Here is a 26845-nt window from a genome sequence, read left to right as displayed (position 1 = left end):
TAGAGAAACTCTTTAAAAAGACTTTACACAAAAAATTAAGGTAAAATAGTATAAAATTGGAAGTAACTAAATATGGGCAAGCTTGTCTAACAATATACACACATCAAAAAAAGTTTTGCATCACCTTGATTCCAAGAGTTCTGGAACCCATACAGAAAGTTGGAATAGAGAGCAACATAAAAATCATTTCTGCCCTTTTTATTGCCCTTGCATGTTGTACCACTATACAGCGAGACCTTCAGAGGTGGTAGTCCAGACTGCTGTATACACCGGTACCTCTAATACCCAGTAGCATGTCCTCTTGCATTGATGCATGCCTGTATTCGTCATGGCATACTATCGACAAGTTCATCAAGGCACTGTTGATTCAGACTGTCCCACTCCTCAACAGTGATTTGCCACAGATCCCTCAGAGTGGTTGGTGGGTCACATTGTCCATAAACAGTCCTTTTCAATCTATCCCAGGCATGTTCAATAGGGTTCATGTCTGGAGAACATGCTGGCCACTCTAGTAAAGCAATGTCACTACCCTGAAGGAAGTCATTCACAAGATGTGCACGATGGGGGCGCAAATTGTCATCCATGAAGATGAATACCTCACCAATATGCTGCCGATATGGTTGCACTATCGGTTCGAGGATGGCATTCATGTAGCGTACAGCCATTACGGCGCCTTCCATGACCATCAGCTGCGTACGTCGGCCCCACATAATGCCACCCCACAACATCAGGGAACCTCCACCTTGCTGCACTCGCTGGACAGTGTGTCTAAGGCCTTCAGCCTGACCGGGTTGCCTCCATATACGTCTCTGACAACTGTCTGGTTGAAGGCATATGCAACACTCATCGGTGAAGAGGATGTGATGCCAATTCTGAGCAGTCCATTTGGCATGTTGTTGGGCCCACCTATACCACGCTGCATGGTGTCATGGTTTCAAAGACGGACATCGCCATGAATGTTGGGAGTGAAATTGAGCATCAAGCAGCCTATTGCGCACAGTTTGAGACATAACATGACATCCTGTGCCTGCGCGAAAAGCATTATTTGACATGGTGGTGTTGCTGTCAGGGTTCCTCCAAGCCATAATCTGCAGGTAGCCGTCATCTAGTGCTCTCTCTCTCTCTCTCTCTCTCTGTGTGTGTGTGTGTGTGTGTGTTCACCAGAACAGAAGGAAATTATAGTCTTTGTGAAGAAGATGGGAACAACAATTTGAATTAGATGTCACAGTTCCTTGATCTTTATTAAAGAATAATTTCAGAGTTCATTAGAAAGAAATTAAGATAGTTTGTGGAGTGAAGTTGCAAAAGAAATTCAAGTAGGTAAGCCTACAATTACTGAAATAGTTAACATATTACTCAACAGAGCACTGAAATTGTCAATCTGGGCTTAGATTACAGGGTGCAATAGCAATAAAACTGACAATTCCTTTAGCAATGGAGCAGTTGTTTGTGCATTCATTTTATATGTGCCTATGAACTGCTAAATTTTAAATAATTTAGTAGTTCATCTTACAACATAAGTACTAATAGAACAAATTAATCTGTATGACAGAGAGATAGGTGTATGAAAACAGTGGAATGAAAGAGATTTACAAACAAGGAGAAGGAAAAATCAACAAAGATAGTAAATTTACAGAATTCCTGAATATAATTCACTTGCTGTGCATATGAATACAACTGAACATTGGAAAATGTCATCTTTGCAATAAGCGAGAAAAAACTTAAGATATTAATTTATTGGCACAAACCCAAAATACTCACAGAAATAAGCAGTTTCATTTGGTATTGGCCGTCTTCAGATCATGATAAGAAACAGAAGTACAATTCAGTACTACACCTTAACACCTTACAATAAGTACCACTTCACCCATCTTCAGGTCATGTAGTACATGGTACACAAGCAACAGCATGCACTACCAATATGTTCCAGTATGCCACACATAAAAATTGGATTTTTTCAGGGTTTAAACTTTGTGTGATATTGGTGAATGAAAGGTAGAATCAAGTGTTTTTATAGCCCTTGGGTTACACACCATTTGTATATGCAACAGAAGAATCATCTTATTGTAATTATCCTACATTGCAAGGTTTAAGTTTCAATATTACAGACATCTTTCAGCTTAGGCAAATTGAGCAAATCAGTTGGTTCTTTTTGCATTAGATGTGGTCTATGGGGCACCTTAAGGAGCTTATGGAGCCACCTTTAGTTCGTGAGGAGTTCTTGGGAAAATCTGAAAAAAAGGTTTTTCACAATGTTTTCACCATTAGCAGCAGATATCTAAGTAAGTAACTGCAACTAATTGCTCAAATTTTAACAGTATATTCTCTACGCACTTATCTAGAAGTGCCACCTTCCCGTTTTCATAACATGGTTTTTGGGTACCACAACTGGGCCATGGATTCCAAGATAGCTATGCACAGCAAATGGCTGAAATTTTTATGATATATTCCTTACATCAAGATCTTGAATAAACTTTCAATTTTGTTGCTAATTTACCATTTCTGAGATACAAAGGTTCAAAGGTGTCCTACTTGTAAACATAAAATACAGATTTGAAATCCAGTATGAGGTGAAAACATATTTTATAAACTGGCATAGCCTGGTCAAATATGCTGTGAAGTGTCTCCATCAGAAGAGTTCTGGGTTCCCCATGTTGTAGTATTGAACCACCTGCAGAATTTTTGTACATGTAAAATCCAGTCTGAGGTGTAAAATTACTTTTGCTGAATGACAGATGGTACTCCACTATTCAGTTTGCATCTTTTAAGCAGCCGCATATTCACCTTTTTTATGCTCTGATAGGAGCATTCCCTGCTGGTAGTAGTTTTACTCATGCATGGATCATGTGGCATGGACTCAACTAATGTCTGAAGTAGTGCTGGAGGGAACTGACACCAGGAATCCTGCACAGCAGTTCATAAATCTGTAGGAGTACAAGGGGGTGGAGATCTCTTTTGAACAGCATGTTGCACGGCAGCCCAGATATGCTCAACAGTGTTCATGTCTGGGAAGTTTGGTGGCCAGCGGAAGTGTATAAACTCAGACAAGTGCTTCTGGAGCCACTGTGTAGCAATTCTGGATGTGTGAGGTGTCACACTATCCTACTGGAATTGCCCAAGTCTGTCGGATTGCACAATGGACATGAATGGATGCAGGTGATCAGACAGGATGCTCACATACATGTCACCTGTCAGACATATCGTCAGACAGACCATATCTAGACATATCAGGGGTCCCATATCACTCCAACTACACACACCCCACACCATTACTAAGCCTCCACCAGCTTGAACGTTCCCTGCTGACACACAGTGTCCATGGATTCATGAGGTTGTCTCCATACCCATACATGTCCATCCACTCAATACAATTTGAAATGATACTCGTCCAACCAGGCTATATGTTACAGTCATCAACAGTCCAATGTCGGTGTTGACAGGTCCAGGTGAGGCATAAAGCTTTGTGTTGTGCAGCCACAAGGGTACACTGTAGCAGCAGCAACCAATCTAACAACTGCGCCAGACACTTGTCTTATATAGGCATTGCCTACCGCAGCACCATTTTCTGCCTGTTTACATGTCTCTGTATTTGAACAGACATGCCTATACCAGTTTCTTTGGCGCTTCAGTGCATATATTGGTATCTACCTACTTAAAGGTGTAGTTTGACAAGGATTGAAGAGGCATTCAGTCTTGGCTCTAAAGTAGGAGCTGTCGTGATGAAGAGCAGCAGTTTATTTCTGGTAAACTAGACTTAAGATTGAAGTATATCATTGCTTCTCATCATCATGAGAAGCAGGCCAATATTGGGTGAAACTAGTTACTTTTCTGCAATACTTTGTGAGTCTATAAGTAAACAAAAATTTTGTAAATATAAATTATAAATGATTTACAAAACGAAAAAACCACACAATCGTCAAACATAGCACTTTTCACAATCTATGAATACCATTCAGAGAGAAACTAAGAAAAACTGTTGTATTTGAGAGTCTCATAAGATCATTTTCCTGTCATGGTCTGGATGTAGGTAAACTTGGCTGCCTCTCAAAAAACTGGTTAACAATAAATATGTGATTAACTTACTGGATCTTCCATTTTCACATATGCAATATCTTCCACTAGTAAAAATTCTTCTACTTTTATTGGGGCTTCTTCTTCAGCAGATTGTTCTTCATTGCTCTGGAACATCAAGAACACAAAAAAATTGAGTCAGTACTTTGTGAATGATAAAAGTGCATTAACCAGTTACATTCAAATAATGATGTAAAACTGAGCACTTCACAAAATGCAAAAACATAGTATCCTATGACTACAGTATGAATGAGCCACAATTATAATCAATCAACTCATACAAATACCGGCCTGAATATGTTGTGATATAAAGTGGAAAAATCACATATGCTCAGTTGTGAGTAAGGCATACAGCAGAGTTAACATTCATTGATAGGCTACTGGGATGTGCAATTAGTCTACAAAGGAGATTGCTTATAAAATATAACTAACAAGTGATGTAAAACACATACAAAGATGGGCAACATGAACAGCCATAAATTTATTTGACTCATGGGAGAGTGACATGGAAATGGTGAGAAACCTGACCAAGCACAATTAATCCACAAAAGCCTACCTACATTTCAAAAACCAATTTGAAGTGAAGAATCTAATTGAATATTACAGCCACCTATGCCTCTCTCTCTTTGGGACTGCAAAGATAAGCTCAGATTAATTACAGCACGACAGAGGCATTTAAGTAGTCATTCATTCTGCACTTCATATATGAATGGAACGGAAGGAAACCATAGCACATGGGATAATGGAAAGTTAGCTCTGCCAAGCATTTCACAGTGATTTGTAGAGTATGTATGTAATTATAAAAATGGCATGTTTCCTATCATAGGTCTCACCAAGCTCACTAAACAAATACAACATAGGTATGGCAGTTTAGCAAAGAAAAGACACTAAATTGAAGGCAAATGTGAATGCAAATTTTCATATAATAATCATGATATGAGGAGAGGGGGGAAAGCTAGAAAACAATACAGGCAGCAGCAGTGATGTCACATACACAAAGTTTAAGTTTCATAAGTACAATGCAACGAACTTATATCTCATACGGTTTGTAATGTCCACATCTACATGTACATCTACATCTACACTCTGCGAACCATCTTGAATTGAAAGCCAGAGGGTACATCCTGTATTACTCATTATTAGGGGTTCTTCCCATGCCATCCACATATGGAGTGCGGGAAGAATGATTGTTTGAATGCCTTTGTGCATGCAGTAATTATTCTGATCTTATCCTCACAATCCCTATGTAAGTGATACATAGGAGATTTTTTATATGTTCCTACAGTCCTCATTTAAAGCTGGTTCTTGAAACTTTGTTAGTAGACTTTCTCAGAATAGTTTACGTCTATCTTCAAGAGTCTGTCACTTCAGTTCCTTCTGTACCTCTGTGACACTTTCCCATGCATCAAACAAACCTGTGACCATTCCTGTGCCCTTCTCTATATACATTCAGTATCCCCTGTTAGTCCCATTTGGTATGGGTCCCAAACACTTGAACAATATTCTGGAACTGGTCGCATGAGTGATTTGTAAGTGATCTCCTTTGTAGACTGATTGCACCTCCCCAGTATTCTGCCAATCAACCAAAGTCTACCACCTGCATTACCCACAACTGAGTCTACATGATCATTCCATTTCATATAATTACAAAATGTTACACTAAGGCATTTGTATGAGTAGGCCAATTTCAATAATGACTCATTTACAGCCATAGAATATTACATTTTTTGTTTTGTTTTGTGAAGTGCAAAATTTTACACTTTTGAACATTTAAAGCAAGTTGCCAATCTTTGCACCACTTTGACATCTTATCAAAACCTAACTGAATATTTATGCAGCTTCTTTCATACAGTATTTCATTATATATAATTCCATCACCTGCAAGAAGCCTGAAGTTACTATTAATATTGTCTGCAAGGTCATAAATAGACAGCATGAACACAAAGGTCCCAACACACTTCCCTGGGGCACACTTGAAGTTACTTCTACGTACCAAGATGACTCTCCATCCAAGATAATTTGCTGTATCATCCCTACCAAAAAGGTCATAAACCAGTCACAAACTTCAATTGTTACCCCACATGACAATAAGTGTAGGTGTGGTAGTGATTCAAATGCTTTTCAGAAATAAAGAAATACTGCATCTACCTGCCTGCCTTGATATACAGCTTTTAGCACGTCATGTGAGAAAAGAGTCTCTGTAAGGTACACAAGAAAAAACAAATAGATAAAAGCATGAACTAAAAAGCCGTCACAGCCTGAGCATACAATGCCTTTGAAGAACACTAAAGATGAAAAATGTGTTTATAATGTTAGAATGCCAGATTTTATGTCCCCCAAGAACCAGTTGTTATGTGTTTTACAGAATATTGTAAAACTGGACTGTGACAATGCAGCTCATGAAAAAAAACTGCATGACAAAATTCAACCCAAATGCCCATCACCAATCACAGATGATATATTATGAGAGCTGTCCCATAAATGCACGATCTGATCTATAAATAGTGGTTGTTGTTACAAACATATGGTTATCATAAAAGCACCTACTTTATAAAGCTGAAGTTTGAAGTCTGACTGTGCTACGATGTTTAGTATTTTTTGGCAGCAATCAACAATGAATGCTCTCTGTGAATTTGTAAACATGGACAAAACTGGTCATTATTATGTGGTACAATACTTTCATTTGAAATGTCTCAGTCCAACAAAATATAAAGATGAGCTAAATTCTAGCCTGGGGCAGTCTGTCCCTTCACCCACAACAATAAAATATTGGGTGGCAGAGAATAAGTGAGGTGGTGCAAACTGCCAAAGACAAAACATTGCTGTGGTCAATCAAATGACACGACCATGCCAGATACTGTGAAGAAAATCCACAATATGGTATTCAATGAGCATCAGCTGAAAATGTGCAAGGTAGCAGACACTACTGTCACTTCAAAAAATGCTGTTGATCAAATACTGACTGAAAATTTGGACATGTGAAAGCAGTGTACAAGATGGGTGCTGCATTTACTCAGAATTAATGAAGTCAAGTTTTGAGTATGATTAATAACCATGGATGAAACATAGGTGTATCACTTCACACCAAAGACAAAGGAACAATCAAAACAGTGAACTGAAAAGGATAATCAGCTCCAAGGAAAGCGAAGACAGTTCCATTGCTAGGCAATGCCACGGCATCAGTTTTTTGGGATGTGCATCTGATAATTTATGCTGATCATCTTCAACAAGGAAATGCAGTCAATGATGAGTATCACATCTTAATAATGAAATCAAGAAAAAATGGCCACATTTATCAAAAAAGAAATTTTTGTCATGACAACAATGCACCAGTTCACATGTCCATTATCGCTATGATCAAAATCAATGAGTTAGGGTTTGAATTGCTTCTTCATGCATCCTGTTCACCAGATTTAAACCCCTCTGATTATTTTCTGTTTCTGAACTTGAATAAATGGCTTGATAATAAAAGATATGGCAAAAATGAAGAGATAATATCTGCAGTTGATGGCTACTTTGTGGAGCTAAAACATTCTCACTATAAACAGTGTATTGAAACTACTGAACATTACTGGGAAAAATGTGTTGCTGAAAGGTTGATGTAGAGAAACAAAGGTCTTTTTCTGCAAAATTTTGGTATTTTCTTTGTTAGGTCAGGTACTTCTGAGACAGGCCTCGTACATATTTCACGGCGTTATCAAAAACTACATAAAGATGTATATACTGAAACATTAATTAATTCACTGTTCAAAATACGAATGAGGAACAAATGCAAGAAGTGCCACTAATTTCCCAGAAGAGTATTCTGATACAACTTTCATGTGTGTGAAAAGAACCAAGTTGCCTTATATATTAACAAAATATTGGCTGGATATGGAAGCTGTCTCTGATGGCTTAACTGACCATTTGGAAACCATTCAGCACTGCTAATCTCTACTACCTAAGTTCAAAAATCAGATAATACAAAAATATTACCTTCCATGAGCAATTTCCAGCAAAATTATCTGAGGACTCTTCAGTGCAATGACATGATGTACAAAACTTAACAAACACATTGTTCAGCAGAGATGATTTGAAGAATAAAATGAAGAACAAAATCGTGCAAGACACATTTTTCACTAAACTAAAAGTCTTCCTTGGGCTGAAAATATTTTGCATGTGATGGTGAGATGAAGAATGCACTTAACAACTAATATAATGGACTGTCAATAGCTGACTGTGACATGGAAGTTCTAGTCTCGAGGATGGGTATGACAAATGCTTAACTAATGGAGATGATTATGAAGAAAAGTAAAGTAACCTTAAGTACAGTCAACTTGTTTCTATTTGCAGACTGCAACTATACTACAAACAAGGCAAATGAAATAATTTTCTGGCTCAGTTCGAAAGGAGGGATGATTAGGTTTTAGCATCCCATAGGTGGCAGGCTAGTTAGAGCACTATCTACTGTATGACAAGGGCAGAGAATGAAACTAACCTTTGTCAAAGAAACCATTCCATCGCTCATTTTACTCATTTTATTTGCCATAAGGAAGCTGTAGAAAACTTAACTGTTGTTGGTCTGCTGGGAATTTGAATCATACATATCCAATGTCTTAACCACTGACAGCTTCATTCAGTAGAATTCAAGATTTCATCATGGTTGAGCTAATTGGAGATGGAACACTAGCACAGTTGAACAGTTATTGGAAGCAGACATGGATGGGACCTTGTTAAAGGACCACCATCTTTGCGAATTACTGGTCAAGTATGGATAATGAGCCTTCTTGATTGCACTGGCATGACATACACAGCTTTCCCAAATATGCATCCTTAAGTCCCGATATGCAGAGTGTAGCATAATAAAGTGCATGCAGTTAGGTGAAAACACCACATGTCATTATGACTGAAAGTATAGTGTTCACTGGTGAATACCAGCCTGTCTTCCAAATCATTCATGTATATATTTAACAACTCTGGATCCAACAATAAAACCTGTCCACATCACTAATTGTGAGGGAAGCACTGACCAAACACAATGTGCAACACTCCTCCAACCATCCTAAAAATCCAGATTTGGTTCCCATCAACTTCTTTTTGTTCTCTCAGGTCAAAAATAAGTATGAAAGGATATCATCTCAGGACAATTTAAGCAATCCATTGGGTTGCTTTGACTGGATGCCTGAAGAGCCTTTGAGGTTGCTGACTAAAAAAAATGCATATGAAGACTGGGAATAGCACTGGCACTGAGTACTGACTGAGAAGCCTCATGTTTTGAAGCATATTATCTTACTCTGTATAAATTTTTGATAAAATTATTTTTATAATTTCGGTCTCAATACTTACTGGACAAACCTTGTATACCAAGAGAGGTTACACAGTTGTTGTAGTTGTTGTTGTTGTGGTCATCAGTCCTGAGACTGGTTTGATGCAGCTCTTCATTCTACTCTATCCTGTGCAAGCTTCTTCATCTCCCAGTATTTACTGCAACCTACATCCTTCTGAATCTGCTTAGTGTATTCATCTCTTGGTCTCCCTCTACAATTTTTACCCTCCACACTGCCCTCCAATGCTAAATTTGTGATCCCTTGATGCCTCAGAAGACGTCCTACCAACCGGTTCCTTCTTCTTGTCAAGTTGTGCCACGAACTCCTCTTCTCCCCAATTCTATTCAATACCTCCTCATTAGTTATTTGATCTACCCATCTAATCTTCAGCATTCTTCTGTAGCACCACATTTTGAAAGCTTCTATTCTCTTCTTGTCCAAACTATTTATCGTCCATGTTTCACTTCCATACATGGCTACACTCCATACAAATACTTTCAGAAATGACTTCCTGACACTTTAATCTATACTCGATGTAACAAATTTATCTTCTTCAGAAACGCTTTCCTTGCCATTGCCAGTCTACATTTTATATCCTCTCTACTTCGACCATCATCAGTTATTTTGCTCCCCAAATAGCAAAACTCCTTTACTGCTTTAAGTGTCTCATTTCCTAATCTAATTCTCTCAGCATCACCCAACTTAATTCGACTACATTCCATTATCCTCATTTTGCTTTTGTTGATGTTCATCTTATATCCTCCTTTCAAGACACTTTCGATTCCATTCAACTGCTCTTCCAAGTCCTTCGCTGTCTCTGACAGAATTACGATGTCATCGGCGAACCTCAAAGTTTCTATTTCTTCTCCATGGATTTTAATACCTACTCCGAATTTTTCTTTTGTTTCCTTTACTACTTGCTCAATATACAGATTGAATAACATCGGGGAGAGGCTACAACCCTGTCTCACTCCCTTCCCAACCGCTGCTTCCCTTTCGTGCCCCTCCACTCATAACTGCCATCTGGTTTCTGTACAAATTGTAAATAGCCTTTTGCTCCCTGTATTTTACCCCTACCACCTTTAGAATTTGAAAGGGAGTATTTCAGTCAACATTGTCAAAAGCTTTCTCTAAGTCTACAAATGCTAGAAATGTAGGTTTGCCTTTCCTTAATCTATTTTCTAAGATAAGTCATAGGGTCAGAATTGCCTCACGTGTTCCAACATTTCTACGGAATCCAAACTGTTCTTCCCCGAGGTTAGCTTCTACCAATTTTTCGATTCGTCTGTAAAGAACTCGCATTAGTATTTTGCAGCTGTGACTTATTAACCTGATGGCTCGGTAATCTTCACATCTGTCAACACCTGCTTTCTTTGAGATTGGAATTATTATATTCTTCTTGAAGTCTGAGGGTATTTCACCTGTCTCATACATCTTGCTCACCAGATGGTAGAGTTTTGTCAGGACTGGCTCTCCCAAGGCCATCAGTAGCTCCAATGGAATATTGTCTAGTCCTGGGGCCTTGTTTCGACTCAGGTCTTTCAGTGCTGTGTCAAACTCTTAACGCAGTGTCGTATCTCCCATTTCATCTTCATCTACATCCTCTTCCATTTCCATAATATTGTCCTCAAGTACATCGCCCTTGTATAGACCCTTTATATACTCCTTCCACCTTTCTGCTTTCCCTTCTTTGCTTAGAACTGGGTTTCCATCTGAGCTCTTGATATTCATACAAGTGGCTCTCTTTTCTCCAAAGGTCTCTTTAACTTTCCTGTAGGCAGTATCTATCATACCCCTAGTGAGATAAGCCTCTACATACTTACATCTGTCCTCTAGCCATCCCTGCTTAGCCATTTTGCACTTCCTGTCGATCTAATTTTTGAGACGTTTGTATTCCTTTTTGCCTGCTTCAGTTACTTCGTTTTTATATTTTCTCCTTTCATCAATTAAATTCAATATTTCTTCTGTTACCCAAGGATTTCTACTAGCCCTCATCTTTTTACCTACTTGATCCTCTGCTGCCTTCACTACTTCATCCCTCAGAGCTACCCATTCTTCTTCTACTGTATTTCTTTCCCCCATTCCTGTCAATTGTTCCCTTATGCTCTCCCTGAAACTCTGTGCAACCTCTGGTTTAGTCAGTTTATCCAGGTCTCATCTTCTTAAATTCCCACCTTTTTGTAGTTTCTTCAGTTTTAATTTCCAGTTCATACCCAACAGATTGTGGTCATTGTCCACATCTGCCCCTGGAAATGTCTTACAATTTAAAACCTGGTTCCTAAATCTCTCTCTTATCATTATATAATCTATCTGATACCTTCTAGTATCTCCGGGATTCTTCCATGTATACAGCCTTCTTTTATGATTCTTGAACCAAGTGTTCACTATGATTAAGTTATGCTCTGTGCAAAATTCTACCAGACGGCTTCCTCTTTCATTTCTTACCCCCACCCCCCCCCCCCCCCCCCAATATTCACCTACTATGTTTCCTTCTCTCCCTTTTCCTACTCTCGAATTCCAGTCACCGATGACTATTAAATTTTCATCTCCCTTCAGTACCTGTATAATTTCTTTTATCTCATCATACATTTCATCAATTACTTCATCATCTGCAGAGCTAGTTGGCATATAAACTTGTACTACTGTAGTACACGTGGGCTTCATACCTATCTTGGCCACAATATTGTGTTCACTATGCGGTTTGTAGTAGCTTACCTGCACTCCTATTTTTTTATTCATTATTAAACCTACTCCTGCATTACCCCTATTTGATTTTGTATTTACAACCCTGTATTCACCTGACCAAAAGTCTTGTTCCTCCTGCCACCGAACTTCACTAATTCCCACCATATCTAACTTTAAACTATCCATTTCCCTTTTTAAATTTTCTAACCAACCTACCCAATTAAGGGATCTGACATTCCACACTCCGATCCGTAGAATGCCGGTTTCCTTTCTCTTGATAACGACGTCTTCTTGAGTAGTCCCCGCCCGGAGATCCGAATGGGGGACTATTTTACCTCTGAAACATTTTACCTAAGAGGATGCCATCATCATTTAACCATACAGTAAAGCTGCATGCCCTCGGGAAAAATTACGGCTGTAGTTTCCCCTTGCTTTCAGCCTTTCACAGTACCAGCACAGCAAGGCCGTTTTGGTTAGTGTTACAATGCCAGATCAGTAAATCGTCCAGACTGTTGCCCCTGCAACTACTGAAAAGGCTGCTGCCCTTCTTCAGGAACCACACGTTTATCTGGCCTCTCAACAGATACCCCTCCGTTGTGGTTGCACCTATGGTACAGCCATCTGTATCACTGAGGCACGCAAGCCTCCCCACCAACGGCAAGGTCCATGGTTCATGGGGAGTTGCACAGTAGTTAAGATAAAAGACATATATCTGTGACAACTGAATTTCAAATCTCCAATCCATTCACACTCATTAAAGTTATCCATGGTGAATGCTGAATGGCTTCCTTCAAAATGGCCTATATCAGTTCCCCTCTTTCATCCTCTTTGTTAACTGATCTAGTATTGCACTTCTTATGACTTAATCAGCAAGATATTAAACTAATCTTTGTCCCCCCCCCCCCCCCCCCTCCTAGTTTCTAAAAACAAATTAAGAAGATGAAAGGTACATTTGTCTTGAAGGGAAACACGAGGAAATTAAAAAAATGGATAAAATTAACCAAACATAAAACCTTTATTAGACTAAAGCCTTTAATTGCCAGTCCTTAAATAAAGAACAACTTTATTGAAAGGTTATATGGAGTGTAGCACTAACAGAAATTCAAATGTATAGTAGGAAATGGAGAAAGCTGAAAGTAACTGAAATAATGACAAGTTAAAGGGATGGATAGAACACTAACAAAAAATCAAATGTATAGTAGGAAATGGAGAAAGCTGAAAGCAACTGAAATAATGACAGTTAAAGGGACAGGTAGAGCACTAACAGAACCACTGTCAGAAAATGGTTAAGCTTTATCGCAGCACCTCTCAGACAGCAAAGTTCAGGACAGATGACTCAGATAACTGAAAAAGCTATCCCTAACATATATTCAGGAAACCCATGCAAGCAAAAGCAGTAAACATCTGATGATTAAAAATAGTGATGCTTATAACAACTAAAAATTACAAAAAGTAGTATCTTTGTTGACAATTTTTTGTTACTGTTCCTCTGATACATCAAGATCATAAGATATGGAGTACAAGCCCACATTGTTTTAAGGACGGGGGAGGAAATCGGCCATACCCTTTCAAAGGAATCACAACATTTGCCTGGTGCAATTTACAGAAATTACAGAAAACCTAAATCAGGATGGCTAGATGTGGACGTGAGTCCAGTGTGCTAACCAACGTGCCATCTCACTCTGTATGATTCTAAGGATTGCTGGCTTACCTGCAAGAAACTGAATGTAAACAAACATGTATACTACAAATTATATTTTGTAATATAATAAAGGAACTTCAGTCTCATGAAAAGTTTTAACTTGATATTATCATTTTTTTAAAATCTCGCAGAGATAAAATCACGGTTTCATCATATACATTTTAAAATATGCTGATAGAAGTGATGGACCTTCGCATAATAGCATTCTGTATAGAGAAAACTAAATTTTTTATCAGTCAAGAGATTCATTTATCCACATGTTAAGCAACATTACCAGATAATCACACAACACACAGAACATTATCAAAAGTACATGATGGAAACACCGCAAGAAATGCATGCTTAAATATAAATTCAGATGCTGGCCAAGCTCACAGGTTGTGCTGTTGTATTTGAACATGAATGGTGCCCTTGCAATGTCTTCAATATGTTGCAAGTGTAAGTTGTATTCAGAACAATGTTCTGTGTAGCTGTGAAAGTATTATACAAAATAAGAGAAAGGCAACCACTCACCTATAGCAAATCATTGCATGTGTTGAGGCCACATGTAGTAAGCATTGCTTCACCCAGTGGAGAATGGCACAACAGAGGCACGCCGGCAATCAAGGCATTGAGAAGTAGGCAAGCACAGATAGTCTTGCTGACAGCAGCAGTATAGCAACAGGCTTACGCAAGGATGCACACAGACCAAGCGCCGAGCGAAGCTTAGAGAGTTCTGAGTAAGGGGAAGAGAGGCCAGCATGCTAAGTTACACTACAATATACTGCGGGAGTAATGACAAAATGCTACCACCGAGAGTAAAAATATCCTCCTGCCGGATATAAATAGTGGAGCACAGGCAGCAACAGACAGAAGCCATTAGGAAGCAGTTCGGATCTGAGGATGGACGTGGTCCGTGTCCGAATGTTCAATCTTCATAGGTGGAGATTCCAGAAGTTTGTTCCAGCTCGCAGGAGTCATCCGTTCGTCGCCAGATCTCAACTTCAGCTCTGGAGGTCAGCCCGAGTTTGGTCGGCACCATGGCTGACCAACTACAGCGAGAACTTCCAGCAGGACTGGCTGCAGTGCGGTCTTGGTCACATGCACTGCCGGGGACTGACGCGCGTTGCGCGCATTGCCGGAGAATCTACACAGCAGCAGCCAGGCGGAGGGATCCGCAGGACTGGGCAGCAACGACAAGGAAGAAATTGTAAAGAAAGTTCAATAAATAATTGTAATACTCCACGCCGTCTGTCTTTGGCACAGCCACTGTGTCTGCTGCTAACAAGTGGTGCAGAAGCAGGAACAAGTGGTGTCAGGCGCACCCATGCCACAACTTTGACTAGCACCATGTGGATCAACTGAGAAACACCGAATAGGGTGAGTCTAGCAACTGCCTTCTCTCTATGTTTTCTGTGTAGGTAGACATGTCCAGGGTAACAACATTAATGGATGTGAGAGTGTCATTTGAAAGGCCTAGCAGCCCTGCAGACTTATTGCGGTTTCATGGGAATGATAGTCACGTTAACTTAGTACCATCTAAATGTGTAGTGTGTGGATTAACAGGTCACATTGCTCCTTGTGAAAAATTTGTAACAAGCACCTGTGTGTGGCTTCTATCGTCATGTAACGGGGCAATGTGGTAAGTCTAGATGGCTTGCCATTAGACGTGCAGGAATTAACTTGCTTCTGGGTAATACAATTTCGTTTTTGTGAAGTAAGGTATAGCACACAGAAAATACCAGACACATGCAACTGGGACAAGTGACACCATAGTCGCATTGACAGAGCAACTTAAGAAACTGATTGAAGAAAATAAGTTCTGACTGAAGAAAATAAGTTGTGAAAGCAGCACATGCAGAGGATGGAGCAACAATTGTTGCAATATACTCAATCAGGCTCGGGAAGCGATAGTGTAGAATGCAAGGGTACTGTCTTTTCTGGTGTGGCAGATTGTTCAGCGGCTAATTTGATACCTTCCTTCTCGGGTAAAACATCAGAGGATGTGAATGTTTTCATTGGTGACGTACGTAGTACGGCTAGACAGTGATGCTGGTCGGATGAAAAATGTTTGCAAATGGCGAGGTTACGGTTAGTAGGTGACACAAAGACTTATGTGGCATACCACGAAGGGTTACAGGATGCTACTACATTCACAGAGTTGGCTGAAGGATTATTGCAAAGCTTTAGGAAACAAAACAGTGCCAGAAATTTTAGAGAAAAATTGAGGAGGAGGATGCAAAAAATGGGTGAAACGGTTGAAGAATTTTCAGACAGAATTGGGAAAACGAATGCGTACACATATTAGTTAACGCAAGATGCGAGTGCAAATGAAGTTCTATTGAAAGAAGCAGAGAATAGAGCTTTAGACGCATTTTTGCGAGGGGTCTCGCCAGATTTTTCAAGCCGGATACGGATGGAAAATCCAAGTGACTTAGCAGCAGCATTGTGCATAGCTACAAATTTGCAGGAAGTGGATAGTGCCACTAGAAGTCGCAATGACAAGAAATTTTTTTCATCTTCCAGAGAGTGTTACCATTGTGGGAAGCAAGGTCATTTTAAGGGACAATGTCGGGAACCGCAATGTTTCAATTGTCAGAAAATAGGGCATAAGGCACGGCAGTGTAAAGCCAAGAAACAGGTTAATGATACAGCAGGTAAAAAACTGTTTAACGAAAAACAGAGTGTTCCTGCCATCGGGAGGCATTCCCAGTAAAAAGAGGTACTCAGAGAGTGTACAAAGAGGTGGATTGTAGTTTGATGGTTTGGATATAAGATAAGTGGCGAAGAGTTTTGGTCGATACTGGAGCGCATCTATCAGTTGTCAGTGTGGACCTCGTGGGCAAGAAAGGATTGGAAGCTCCGAGATACAGATTGCACGCAGTAGGTGATAAAAAATGAGATGCACTAAAGACAGCACATCTCAAGTTTAAGATAGGGAACGTGTGGTTCCGGGAGCAAATGGAGGTGTTGTCAACTGTGGGACAGGGATTTTCAGCGATACTTGGATTGGACTTTCTGATTAAACATCACGCCAAAATTGACCTTCCGCAACATACGCTGGAACTCGATGGGAACTTGTTCTCAATGGGTAGAGCTGTTGCAAATGTTTCAGAGTCACAAGGTGCACCTATAGCTAGGGTGATACCAACTAAACTGTGTACAAGTGCATTAAAGGTGATTTCGTGGTACAAAGTACGAACAGGTACAGGGGAGTAGATCTGGGTACCGGTGGATGTCGATGTGCCACAGCAGGGGTTATTCTTGGTAGACGCACTACCGAGTAATGAAGTTTTAGACGAAAAGCATTGCTTTATTCATAGGAGTGTATACGGATAACGGACATAAACGGGCAGTTTATGGTTCCGGTGAGTTTAGATAACTTCGGCCGGGATGATGTTAATCGGCCAAAGGGATTAGTAATAACCACAGTAGAGTTAATAGATAAAGAGGACATCGATAGTTCGAGGCCAGACTATGATGTAAAGCAAACCGTGAGCACGTCTGCACTTCCTGACAAGGTAAATCATTTGAGAAGAAATGATCGTTCGGGTAGGGAAGCATTATTACTAAAGTATAAAGCATTGTTTGAAGCACAGGGTACGTTACCCACTACACCGATAACACAGCATCGTATTCCGACAGGGAATCACGCTCCAGTGTATCGTAAGCCATACAGACTACCGAAACAATTACAACCAGTAGTAGAGCAATTAATAGAACAATTAATAGAACAACAATTGGAAGATGGGATAATCCAACATAGTAATAGTCCTTGGTCTAGTAGCGTGATCCTAGTTCCGAAGAAGGCACCAGATGAGTCAAAAAAATTTCGCTTTTGTTGCGATTACAGACATTTGAATGAACAGACAGTGGCGGACGTATATCCAATTCCGAATATCACAGAAACGTTAGACAATCTAGGGCAGTGTAAATTTTTCTCCACTATGGATTTGCAAAGTGGTTATCACCAGATTTAAGTATGTCCAGAGGACAGACCAAAAACAGCATTTACGATGCATTGTGGTCACTTCGAGTATAAAAGAAAGCCGTTTGGACTAAAAAACGCTCCAGCAACATTTCAGAGGTTGTTGGATGGAGTCCTTCGCAGGTTGAAACCGAAAAAATGAATGGTGTATCTGGATGACATTATAGTTTTTTCAAGAGATATAGAGCAGCATGTGGAATGGGTAGAGGAGGTGTTTAAAAGATTAGAGGCAGCACGGCTAACATTAAGTTTGGACAAATGCCATTTTGCTCAAGCACAAGTAAACTATCTCAGGCATGTTATCAGTCAGGACAGGGTATGGACAGATCCTCATCTCACTTCTGCAGTATTAGATTTTCTGATTGCGCAAACGGTTAAACAACTGCAATCGTATATTGGTCTTGTGAGCTATTATCGAAAATTCATAAAGGTGTTCGCAGAAATAGCGAGGCCACTTACTAAGTTGCTAAGAAAAGGTGTTACCTTCAAGTGGACGTCAGAGTGAGAGAAAGCATTTCAAGAGTTGAAACGGATACTGACATCAGATCCAGTTTTGAAGTTTCCAGACTTTTCTAAGGAGTTTATACTACAATGTGACACATCTATTCATGCTCTTGGGGTTGTACTTGGGCAAGAAATTTATGGCAAAGAACATCTGATTGCGTTCGCGTCTCGTCAACTTAACAAGGCGGAACAAAATTACTCCACGACAGAGAAGGAATTGTTAGCGGTAATATACAGGATTTTGTACTTTCAATGTTATCTGTATGGTAGAAGGTTTAAGGTTGTGACGGATCATTCAGCTCTGAAATGGTTATTAGGTCTGAAAGACCCAGCGAGTAGGCTAGTGAGATGGGCGCTGAAACTCAGTGAGTTCAATTATGAGGTGATACACAGGCAAGGTGTGAAACATGCCAATGCTGACGCATTGAGCAGAAAAGTGGCAGTATTACAAGTAACAGGGGTGACTGAAGATGAGTGGAAAAGGGCACAAGCTGTGGATAGTGATTGCCGATTGTTCAGAAAGCAACCGCAGTTCCTAGTATAGGACGGGTTACTTTGCAGGTCGACGAAATGCGGCCCGCGCATCATCATGCCAGCAGCGTTAAGATCTGAAGTTTTGCAACAGGCACATGACCATTTTCTTTCAGGACATGGCAGGAGAAGAGCTATGGATAGGCAGATAGCAGAGAAGTTTTGGTGGAGGACACGACATCAAGACGTGGACGAGTACATCAGGAATTGTGTGCCATGCGCACAGCGTGCGGACTTGAGCCATCAAAAGATTCAGTTTCAAAGATTACCAAAGGCAGACAGACCTTTCCAACAAATCAGAGTTGATGTATTAGGCCCATTTAATAGGAGTGCAGCAGGGAATAAGTATGTGTTAACAGTGATTGACCACTTTTCTAGGTATTTAGTCATGATCGCATTACCAGATCAGAAAGCAAGTACGGTGGCACAAACTATAGTTAATAATTGGTTACTCAGGTATGGGATACCTCAGTCCTTAATCTTGGATCAAGGTACTAATTTCACGTCTTATCTGATGAAGCAACTGTGTAAGTTACTGAAGGTAAAGAAACTACGGACTAGTCCATTCCATCTGCAAGCAAATGGATGAAGGGAGATTGTGCATCGCATGATCGCTAAGATGTTGAGTCACTATGTAAATAGTCAACACACCAACTGGGATGTGCACTTGCAATTCGTAACCAGTGCATATAATAGTAAGGTACATACGTTGACAGGATTGTTGCCGTACGAAGTGGTGTATGGGCGGAAATTTGCCGTCACCTTTTGACATGCTTCGTCCAAGGCAGGGAGTGGAGGGCGAGCATGTAAGGCAATTTGCGAAAACCATTAAGGAAGTAGGGCAGAGAGTTAGAGGAGCTAACACGAAAGCGTTGGAATGACAAGAACAGATGGGAGGTAGAACAAGGAAGTTGCCATAGTACAGAGTAGGCCAATGGGTGCTACTAGCTAATCCGTATGTTCCAAAAGGGAGAACCAAGAAGTTCACAAACAAGTTCCAGGGACTGTACCAGGTAGTGGAAATGACATCACCTGTCAATGTAAAATTACACTTGCCCACCAAGACAACGGTGGTTCACGTTAGTAGAGTTAAGCCGTTCCAGGGGGTAGTAGATCTCTGTATATATACTTCTCCTTCTGGCAGAAAGCGAAAAGAAGCGCCAGAAGCAGACAGTAAACTGGGTATTAAGTATAAGTTGCATTCAAGGGATGTGTAATTAGCAGTAATTATCATGTGTGTATTATTTTTGTGCATGGACTAGGGTTATTTTATTGGTATTAAGGGGTAGTGATGGGAGTTTTTTCCATCTCTCTCCATTCTGTAGGTGATGCAGGATGGGATACAAGTGGATAGTATGGGGTGTAGTCCTCTGGCAGCTGACACAAGCTGGCCAGGTACAGGATATGCCATTGCGAAGTGGGATGTTGTTCGGGAAACAACCAGATGTGGCCCTCACGAGTCACGAGTGGACGCTTCGGCTGGCACTCAACATCCGACAGGTAAGGAACGAGATGCGACAGCTACAGGAGGTGGTATCGAGTGGAGAAACAGTTAAATCTAAGAATGGAATATTACGGGACGTGCAAGGAGAGTACAAGGCTTTGGATAGGTCATGTAAGGAAATAAGGGAACAACTGTGCCAAGTCATGAGCATGATTCAAGGGAGGAGAAAGGGAGTAAAGAGGGGTTGGTTGAATGGAAGTTGGAAGTTGCTGGAAACAATTTTTGGAACAGCAGATGAAGCATCTGGCCAGTAGAAGTAAGATGAGTACCTGTAACATTGGTGACTCCCATGACTGTTGCTGGTAAGCTGAAACAATCCCCTACTATTTCACAATTTTATCTCGTTGATTAGTAAACCACTGCCCCATAGTTCCATCTCTGTGGTTGCTGTCCATTTCCCATTGTCATAACACCTGGCTGGTATCCTCTCCATAGCGAATACTGAATACAACCAATGCCTCCCAACTTGCCGAGAAAATGTGGCGTAGGCTTCACTGTTATTCTCTGACACTCTAAAGCTTCTGCTTCTGCCCTAAATAACTGGATCTCACATGACCTCTTGCCCGTGAAAACAACCCGTGATGGACAAATGGAAACTGACTCCGTTAGACATCTACTCAACTCTAAACTTGACATAGTAGCATGAGTATCTCCCTCCTTATAAATTAATAAAACCTCCTGTGTCCTGAACTGTACGCCCTTCCCCATGCACTCCCATCTGACTGGATAAGGATGCACTGTGTAACAGTGACACTGTCTTCCCACACTAGTTACTGGAAATCTAATCTCTATATACATCTTAACTAGATCCATTGTTCCTTAATCCTAGACATATGATAAAAAAGTGACATACTCGCTTCAATTATCGGCACTACGTGCTCTACCCCCTCTGGAAACTCTCCCTCTGCCTGCTTCAGTCTCTGTCTGAATTTTTCTGGTGACATCAATGTCACACTCACCTGGCCGTGCAATGCATGATGTACTGCCTCTTGCAACTCATCCATCCTCACTCGTGCATCACCAATGCTGTTAACCAGTTCCCACAGCAGTTTATCCGTTTCCAGCTTCCTTTCCACTATATCCAATTGCGTTTGTACCCGTTCCAGATCCGTATTCAATAATTTCTGTGTTTGTTCTATATATGCTCATAACCCTGTAGCCATCCCACGCACCATGCATGTCACATTCAACAACTCTGTACCTAATCCCCATATCTCTGTTGTGTGTACATCCACTAACTTCCCTATGCTTTCCTCCCTGTTGCGAATAACTGTTAAAGAATTCTTCAAACCTGGATGTATATAGGGAATAAGTAGAATATAGGATAGAACTAGAGTTAACGTATAGGGTAAATTCGGGGACGAATTTAATTTTTAAGAGGAGGCAGTGTTGCAGCCACATGTAGTAAGCGTTGCTTCACACAGTGGAGAATGGCAAAACAGAGGCACGCTGGCGATCAAGGCATTGCGAAGTAGGCAAGCACAGATAGTCTTGCTGACAGCAGCAGTCAACCAACAGGCTGACCTAAGCATGCACACAGACCAAGCGCTGAGCGAAGCCTGGAGAGTGCTGAGTAAGGGGAAGTGAGGCCAGCATGCTAAGTTACACTGCTACATACTGCGGGAGTAATAACAAAAAGCTACCACCGAGGGTAAAAAATGTCCTCCTGCCGGATATAAATAGTGGAGCGCAGGCAGCAGCAGACAGAAGCCATTAGGAAGCAGTTCGGATCTGAGGACGGACGTGGTCCGTGTCCGAATGTTCAATCTTCGTAGGTGACGATTCCGGAAGTCTGTTCCAGCTCGCAGGAGTCATCCGTTTGCCGCCAGATGTCAACTTCAGCTCTGGAGGTCAGCCCAAGTTTGGTCAGCACTATGGCTGACTAACCACAGCAAGAACTTCCAGCAGGACCAGCCGCAGCACGGTCATGGTCACAGGCACTGCCAGGGACTGACGCCCGGGCTTCACGGCAACCCGGCCCCACGGCAGGTGGTCCGTCCATGACGGGACCTCGCGGACATCGCGACTGACGGCTTCCCAGCCGCAGGTGCAGCAGGCATCGGCAGCTGACCTCATGGCGATGAGTTCATCTCAACCACAGGGCATCCTGGCTTCAGCGGAGCGCTGGTGGCCTGAGGCTCCCAAGTGCGATCAGCGGCGTGGGTTGCGTGCATTGTCGGAGAATCTACACAGCAGCAGCCAGCCGGAGGGATCCGCAGGGCTAGGCAGCAACGACGAGGGAGAAATTGTAAAGAAAGTTTAATAAATAATTGTAAAACTCCACGCCATCTCAGTCTTTGGTGCAGCCACTGTGTCTGCTGCTAACAAGTGATGCAGAAGCCGTAACAGATGGTATATAGAAACATGTAACAGGAAACGGTACTTACACTAGCTCTTGAGCTCTCGCCACGCGATGGGAATGTTCATTTGGGTGTCTCTGTGGTTGTGCTGAAGGTGTGTGCTTTTGCTACAAAACAAGTAAGAGCTCGAAAGCTAATATGAATGCTGTTTCCTGTTAACTGTTCATGTGCTCCATGCATCACTCCACTATAGATGGGAGGTTGCCTTTTCCTTATTTTATTTATTGCTCCACCCAGGAATTTCTGTTACTGTTATGTGAGTGTATTATGTGGAGCTAAGAGAAGCCATATGTGAACAAGCTATTGGTGCTCATAAAGGTGGTTCTGTAACCAAGGTAGTAAAGTGTGTGGTGTTTTGAGAGGCGCTGTATTAAAGATTTATATCACATACAGGAGAAGTGGAAAAATGTTAGTCACAACATGGATGAAAGTTTGTGTTGAGTGATGGAGATGAATGGTCACTGAAGAGCACTGTGATGAAAAATAAGAGAACAACAGCTGCAAAAGTCACTGCAGAACTGAATGTCACACTCATAAACACCGTCAGCGTCAAAACAATAAGAAAAGAGCTCCACACGCAGGGAATTGCACGGTGAGTTGGAATTCCAAAACCCTTCATCAGTGACGCAAACACCTGAACAAGAAAAACACGGTGCTGAAGCCATAAAACCTGGACCTTGGAGCAACTTCTGCCCAAGTTTACAAACCAAAAGTGAAATATGGTGGGGTTCCATGATGATTGGGCAGCCATATCATGTTACTCCATGGGCCCCATGGTTACTCTGCAAGATCTCATTACTGACAAGGATTATGTCACCTTTTGGCTGATCAGGTCCACCCATGGTACAATGTTTGTTCCCCAATGCTGATGCTGTATTCCAAGATGACAGGACCCTCTGTTCATACAGCTTGCACCATCCATGAGGGCTTTTGTGAACACAAGGATGAACTGTTGCATCTCCCCTCACCACCACAGTAGCCTGACCTCGGTATTATTGAGCCTTTGTGATCTACTTTGGAGAGGATGGTGCATGATCACTGTCTACGTCCATCACTGTTACCTGAACTTACCAATATTTTTCAGAGAGAATGGTATAAGATTCCCTTGAAAACCATAAAGGACTTGTACTTATCCATTCCATGATGACTGGATGCTGTTTTGAATGCCAACAATTTTTCTACACCATATTAAGCATCGTAATGTGTGTGTTTTCGTGTGTTTTCACATTTTTGTCTACACCCTGCGAGTAAACGATAGCAAATTTCCAGAATATAGCAAATTTAACTCTTTTCCAACAGCATACAATAAAATCAAAAATGAAAACCCAACTGTATGAGATACAAATGGCACTGGTCAGTTTTGATATACTTTACATTCCATCGATCCATTGTAAGGAGATCCTCAAGGAGAGCATGTTATAAAACATGAATACATAATAAATGTTTAAAATAACAAAAAATCATCAGTAAAACTTAAATAACATTACTTCTCAAATTCCTAAAAACACAGTCCCCTTATTTGGAGAAAGTTAAATCTGAAATAGATGAGGTCAGGAGTCAGTGCCAAGCTCGGTTGATGAAAGTACAAGAATGATTTAAGGAGAAAAGCTTTCTTAATGGTATCTACTCAAAAATGCCACCCTCTCCAGTTACACTTTTCCACACATTTGCTACTATCATTTCTCCTTTATCACACCCTCTCCACTCTTGTCCATCTTCCATTCACTCCAGCAGTTTTAACACACTGAAATACTATGCTGGCAAATCTAAACTCCAGTTATTCTCCCCTTTAAGGTCATGTGTACACAGTATCATGGTTGTACTTGTAACAGCAATCCATATGGAATGAGATTAAAAGCTTAGGTTGTCAGGTTTTCCATTCTCTTTCATAACCAACTAATGTAAATAGCTATATTACTTTCATTTAACTCTTTCTTAATCAAGAAATACTTACTTGATAATTAGTCTCTGACATTATTTCTGGCGTCACCCTGATGGTATATCCAAATTCTTAAAATTGTGATTTGAATCTGAAGGAGGGCTCAAGATGCTGAAACACATTAACGCTGGTTTAAAATTTAGCATATAATCTTTGTAAAAATTATTCTGTACACAACAAAGACAAAACATCAACTAAGGATTTTAACAATCAAAGATGACAATGAATAACAATAATGAACATTCCTGGATGGAACAATATATAAAATAAGGGAAAGGCAATCACTCACATATAGCAGATTGATGGGTGGCATACAGACACACATAACAAAACATTCACTAGTTTTCAAACTATGGCTCTTCTTCAAACAGAGAAAGCATACACTGAATGTGTGTACTTTCTCCTAGAAGACAAGCCATAGCTAGGAAGCTAGTGAGTGTAGTATTTTGTTATATGTGCACTCATACTTCTTCTACAAGTAGAGCCAGACCTCAAAAGTTAATGAATATTGTGCTCTGTATATGTGTTTATCCACCACATGGAAGTGGTTGTCTTTCTCTTATTTTACGTAAAGATGACACTGATGTATTTGAAATTTTTGTATGACTATGAACCCCAGCAAGGAAAAAAATCAAAGATGTCTGAGCAAAGCTTTTAGGTATGAAAGCATAATTATTGTAAGAATTTTATCACTGGGAGTCCATTAGTGTTGTAGTGTATATTACTTTAATTTTCAGACTTGAAAAGAATGCTGGTTTATAGAAAAACTGAGTCAAGAGAAAAAAACAACACTTTTTATATATTCTGTCTTGAGTTTAGGAAGAGCATACACAGAGGAAGATGATCAAAACATATGCACCAATGGCATGAGAATGCCAACAAAAAAATGGAAATTACTTTAAGCAAAACTAGTTGTACTTCAACGGACCTGCTCATATAGCTTAATGTGCAGCACACTAGCTTGTGAGACAGGAAGGTGAGATAGACCCACATCGTTGTAAATGCTAGGAACAATGTACACTGAAAACACACACATTCGAAGAATGAGTGCTCCACAACACAAGAAAACTGCAGGAATGGGTATAGACAGATGACATTGGACAAATGGCCGCTGAAAACACCAGGTAAAGCTGATTCTTCCCAGTCTCCCAGAACATGGAAACAGACCAACTCAAGTAAATGGATAGTGAAAAATACCAAACACACTCTGTCAACTGATATTTCTTTTTTAGAGATAAATGTGTAAGTGGTTCTGGAAATCAAAATCTGACTATTTACCATCAAAACATATGTAGCCTGAGCAACAAGATTAATGAACTCTTAATTAATATCCAGGAGCCACAAGGTATAGATTGTGCCCATGTTCTGTGCTTTAGTGAGCACCATGTTATGTCAGATATCGAAAAACTTGCTATAGATAATTACTGCTTAGCAACACCTTACTGTAGGAAATTTATAGAAAAAGGTGGAGTAGTGATCTATGTCAGAAACAGCATCACATGCAGCATAATTTATGTGCAGAATTTTTGTATAGATCAACAGTTTGAAGCATGTGCCATAGAGCTGGCTTCAAATAATTCTTATATAGCAGTAGTAGCTTTATACAGGGCACCTTCAGGTAACTTTGGAATTTTTTTGAAACAGTTAGATGCACTCTCAATATACATATTTAACCTCAGTAGAGATGTCAGAGTTGTTGGAGACTTCAATGCAAATTTCCTAGCGAACTCCAGAGACAGAGTAGATCTTGGGAACTTGATGTCCTCATATAATCTTGCTTCTGTTGTAAAGTTTCCCACCAGAATAACTTCACGAACAAAATCATTAATTGATAATGTATTTATTGACATAACCAAGATTGATGATATAGCTGTCAGGCAAGTCCTGAATGGTCTCTCTGACCATGATGGACAAAGATTCACCATTAACAATTCAAGTATTTGTGAGATTAATAGTGGTCCCAACTGGAAAATTACTAGGAAATCTACTGATGAAACTATTGAGATCTTTAAATCACATCTCCAAAACATAGACTGGGGTCCACTATATAATGTAGAAAATGCCAATTCCAAATACAACCTTTTTGAAAGTACATTCCCAAAAAGATTATATAAAACCCATACTAAAAAATCCACCAACAAGCCTTGGATTACCACAGGAATTAGGATTTCTTGCAAAAGCAAGAGAGAGTTGTACATTGCCTCAAAAAAAAATCAGATGACCCTAACCTTTTAAATAACTATAAAAAATACAGTAAAATATTGAACAAAATCATT

The 26845-nt window shown here is 40.4% G+C and overlaps 1 protein-coding gene across 2 annotated transcripts in view; it reads right to left on the bottom strand.

Annotated features, from left to right (window-relative positions):
• LOC124775272 (RB-associated KRAB zinc finger protein-like) overlaps positions 1-26845 on the bottom strand; it is a 114065-nt gene that overhangs the window by 59059 nt on the left and 28161 nt on the right. For both annotated transcript variants that reach the window (XM_047250109.1, XM_047250108.1), the window contains exons 2-3: positions 24585-24680; positions 4084-4179 (exon numbers count right to left, since the gene is read on the bottom strand). In XM_047250109.1, the coding sequence (XP_047106065.1) occupies positions 4084-4179; positions 24585-24605 (117 nt within the window). In that variant the 5' untranslated portion in view covers positions 24606-24680. The remainder of the gene's footprint in view (positions 1-4083; positions 4180-24584; positions 24681-26845) is intronic.

Source organism: Schistocerca piceifrons, chromosome 2 (genome assembly GCF_021461385.2).
Source record: "Schistocerca piceifrons isolate TAMUIC-IGC-003096 chromosome 2, iqSchPice1.1, whole genome shotgun sequence".
NCBI classification, from domain to species: Eukaryota; Metazoa; Arthropoda; class Insecta; order Orthoptera; family Acrididae; genus Schistocerca; species Schistocerca piceifrons.
Note: the sequence above shows the minus strand (reverse complement) of the source record. Positions and strands in the feature narration are given on the sequence as shown.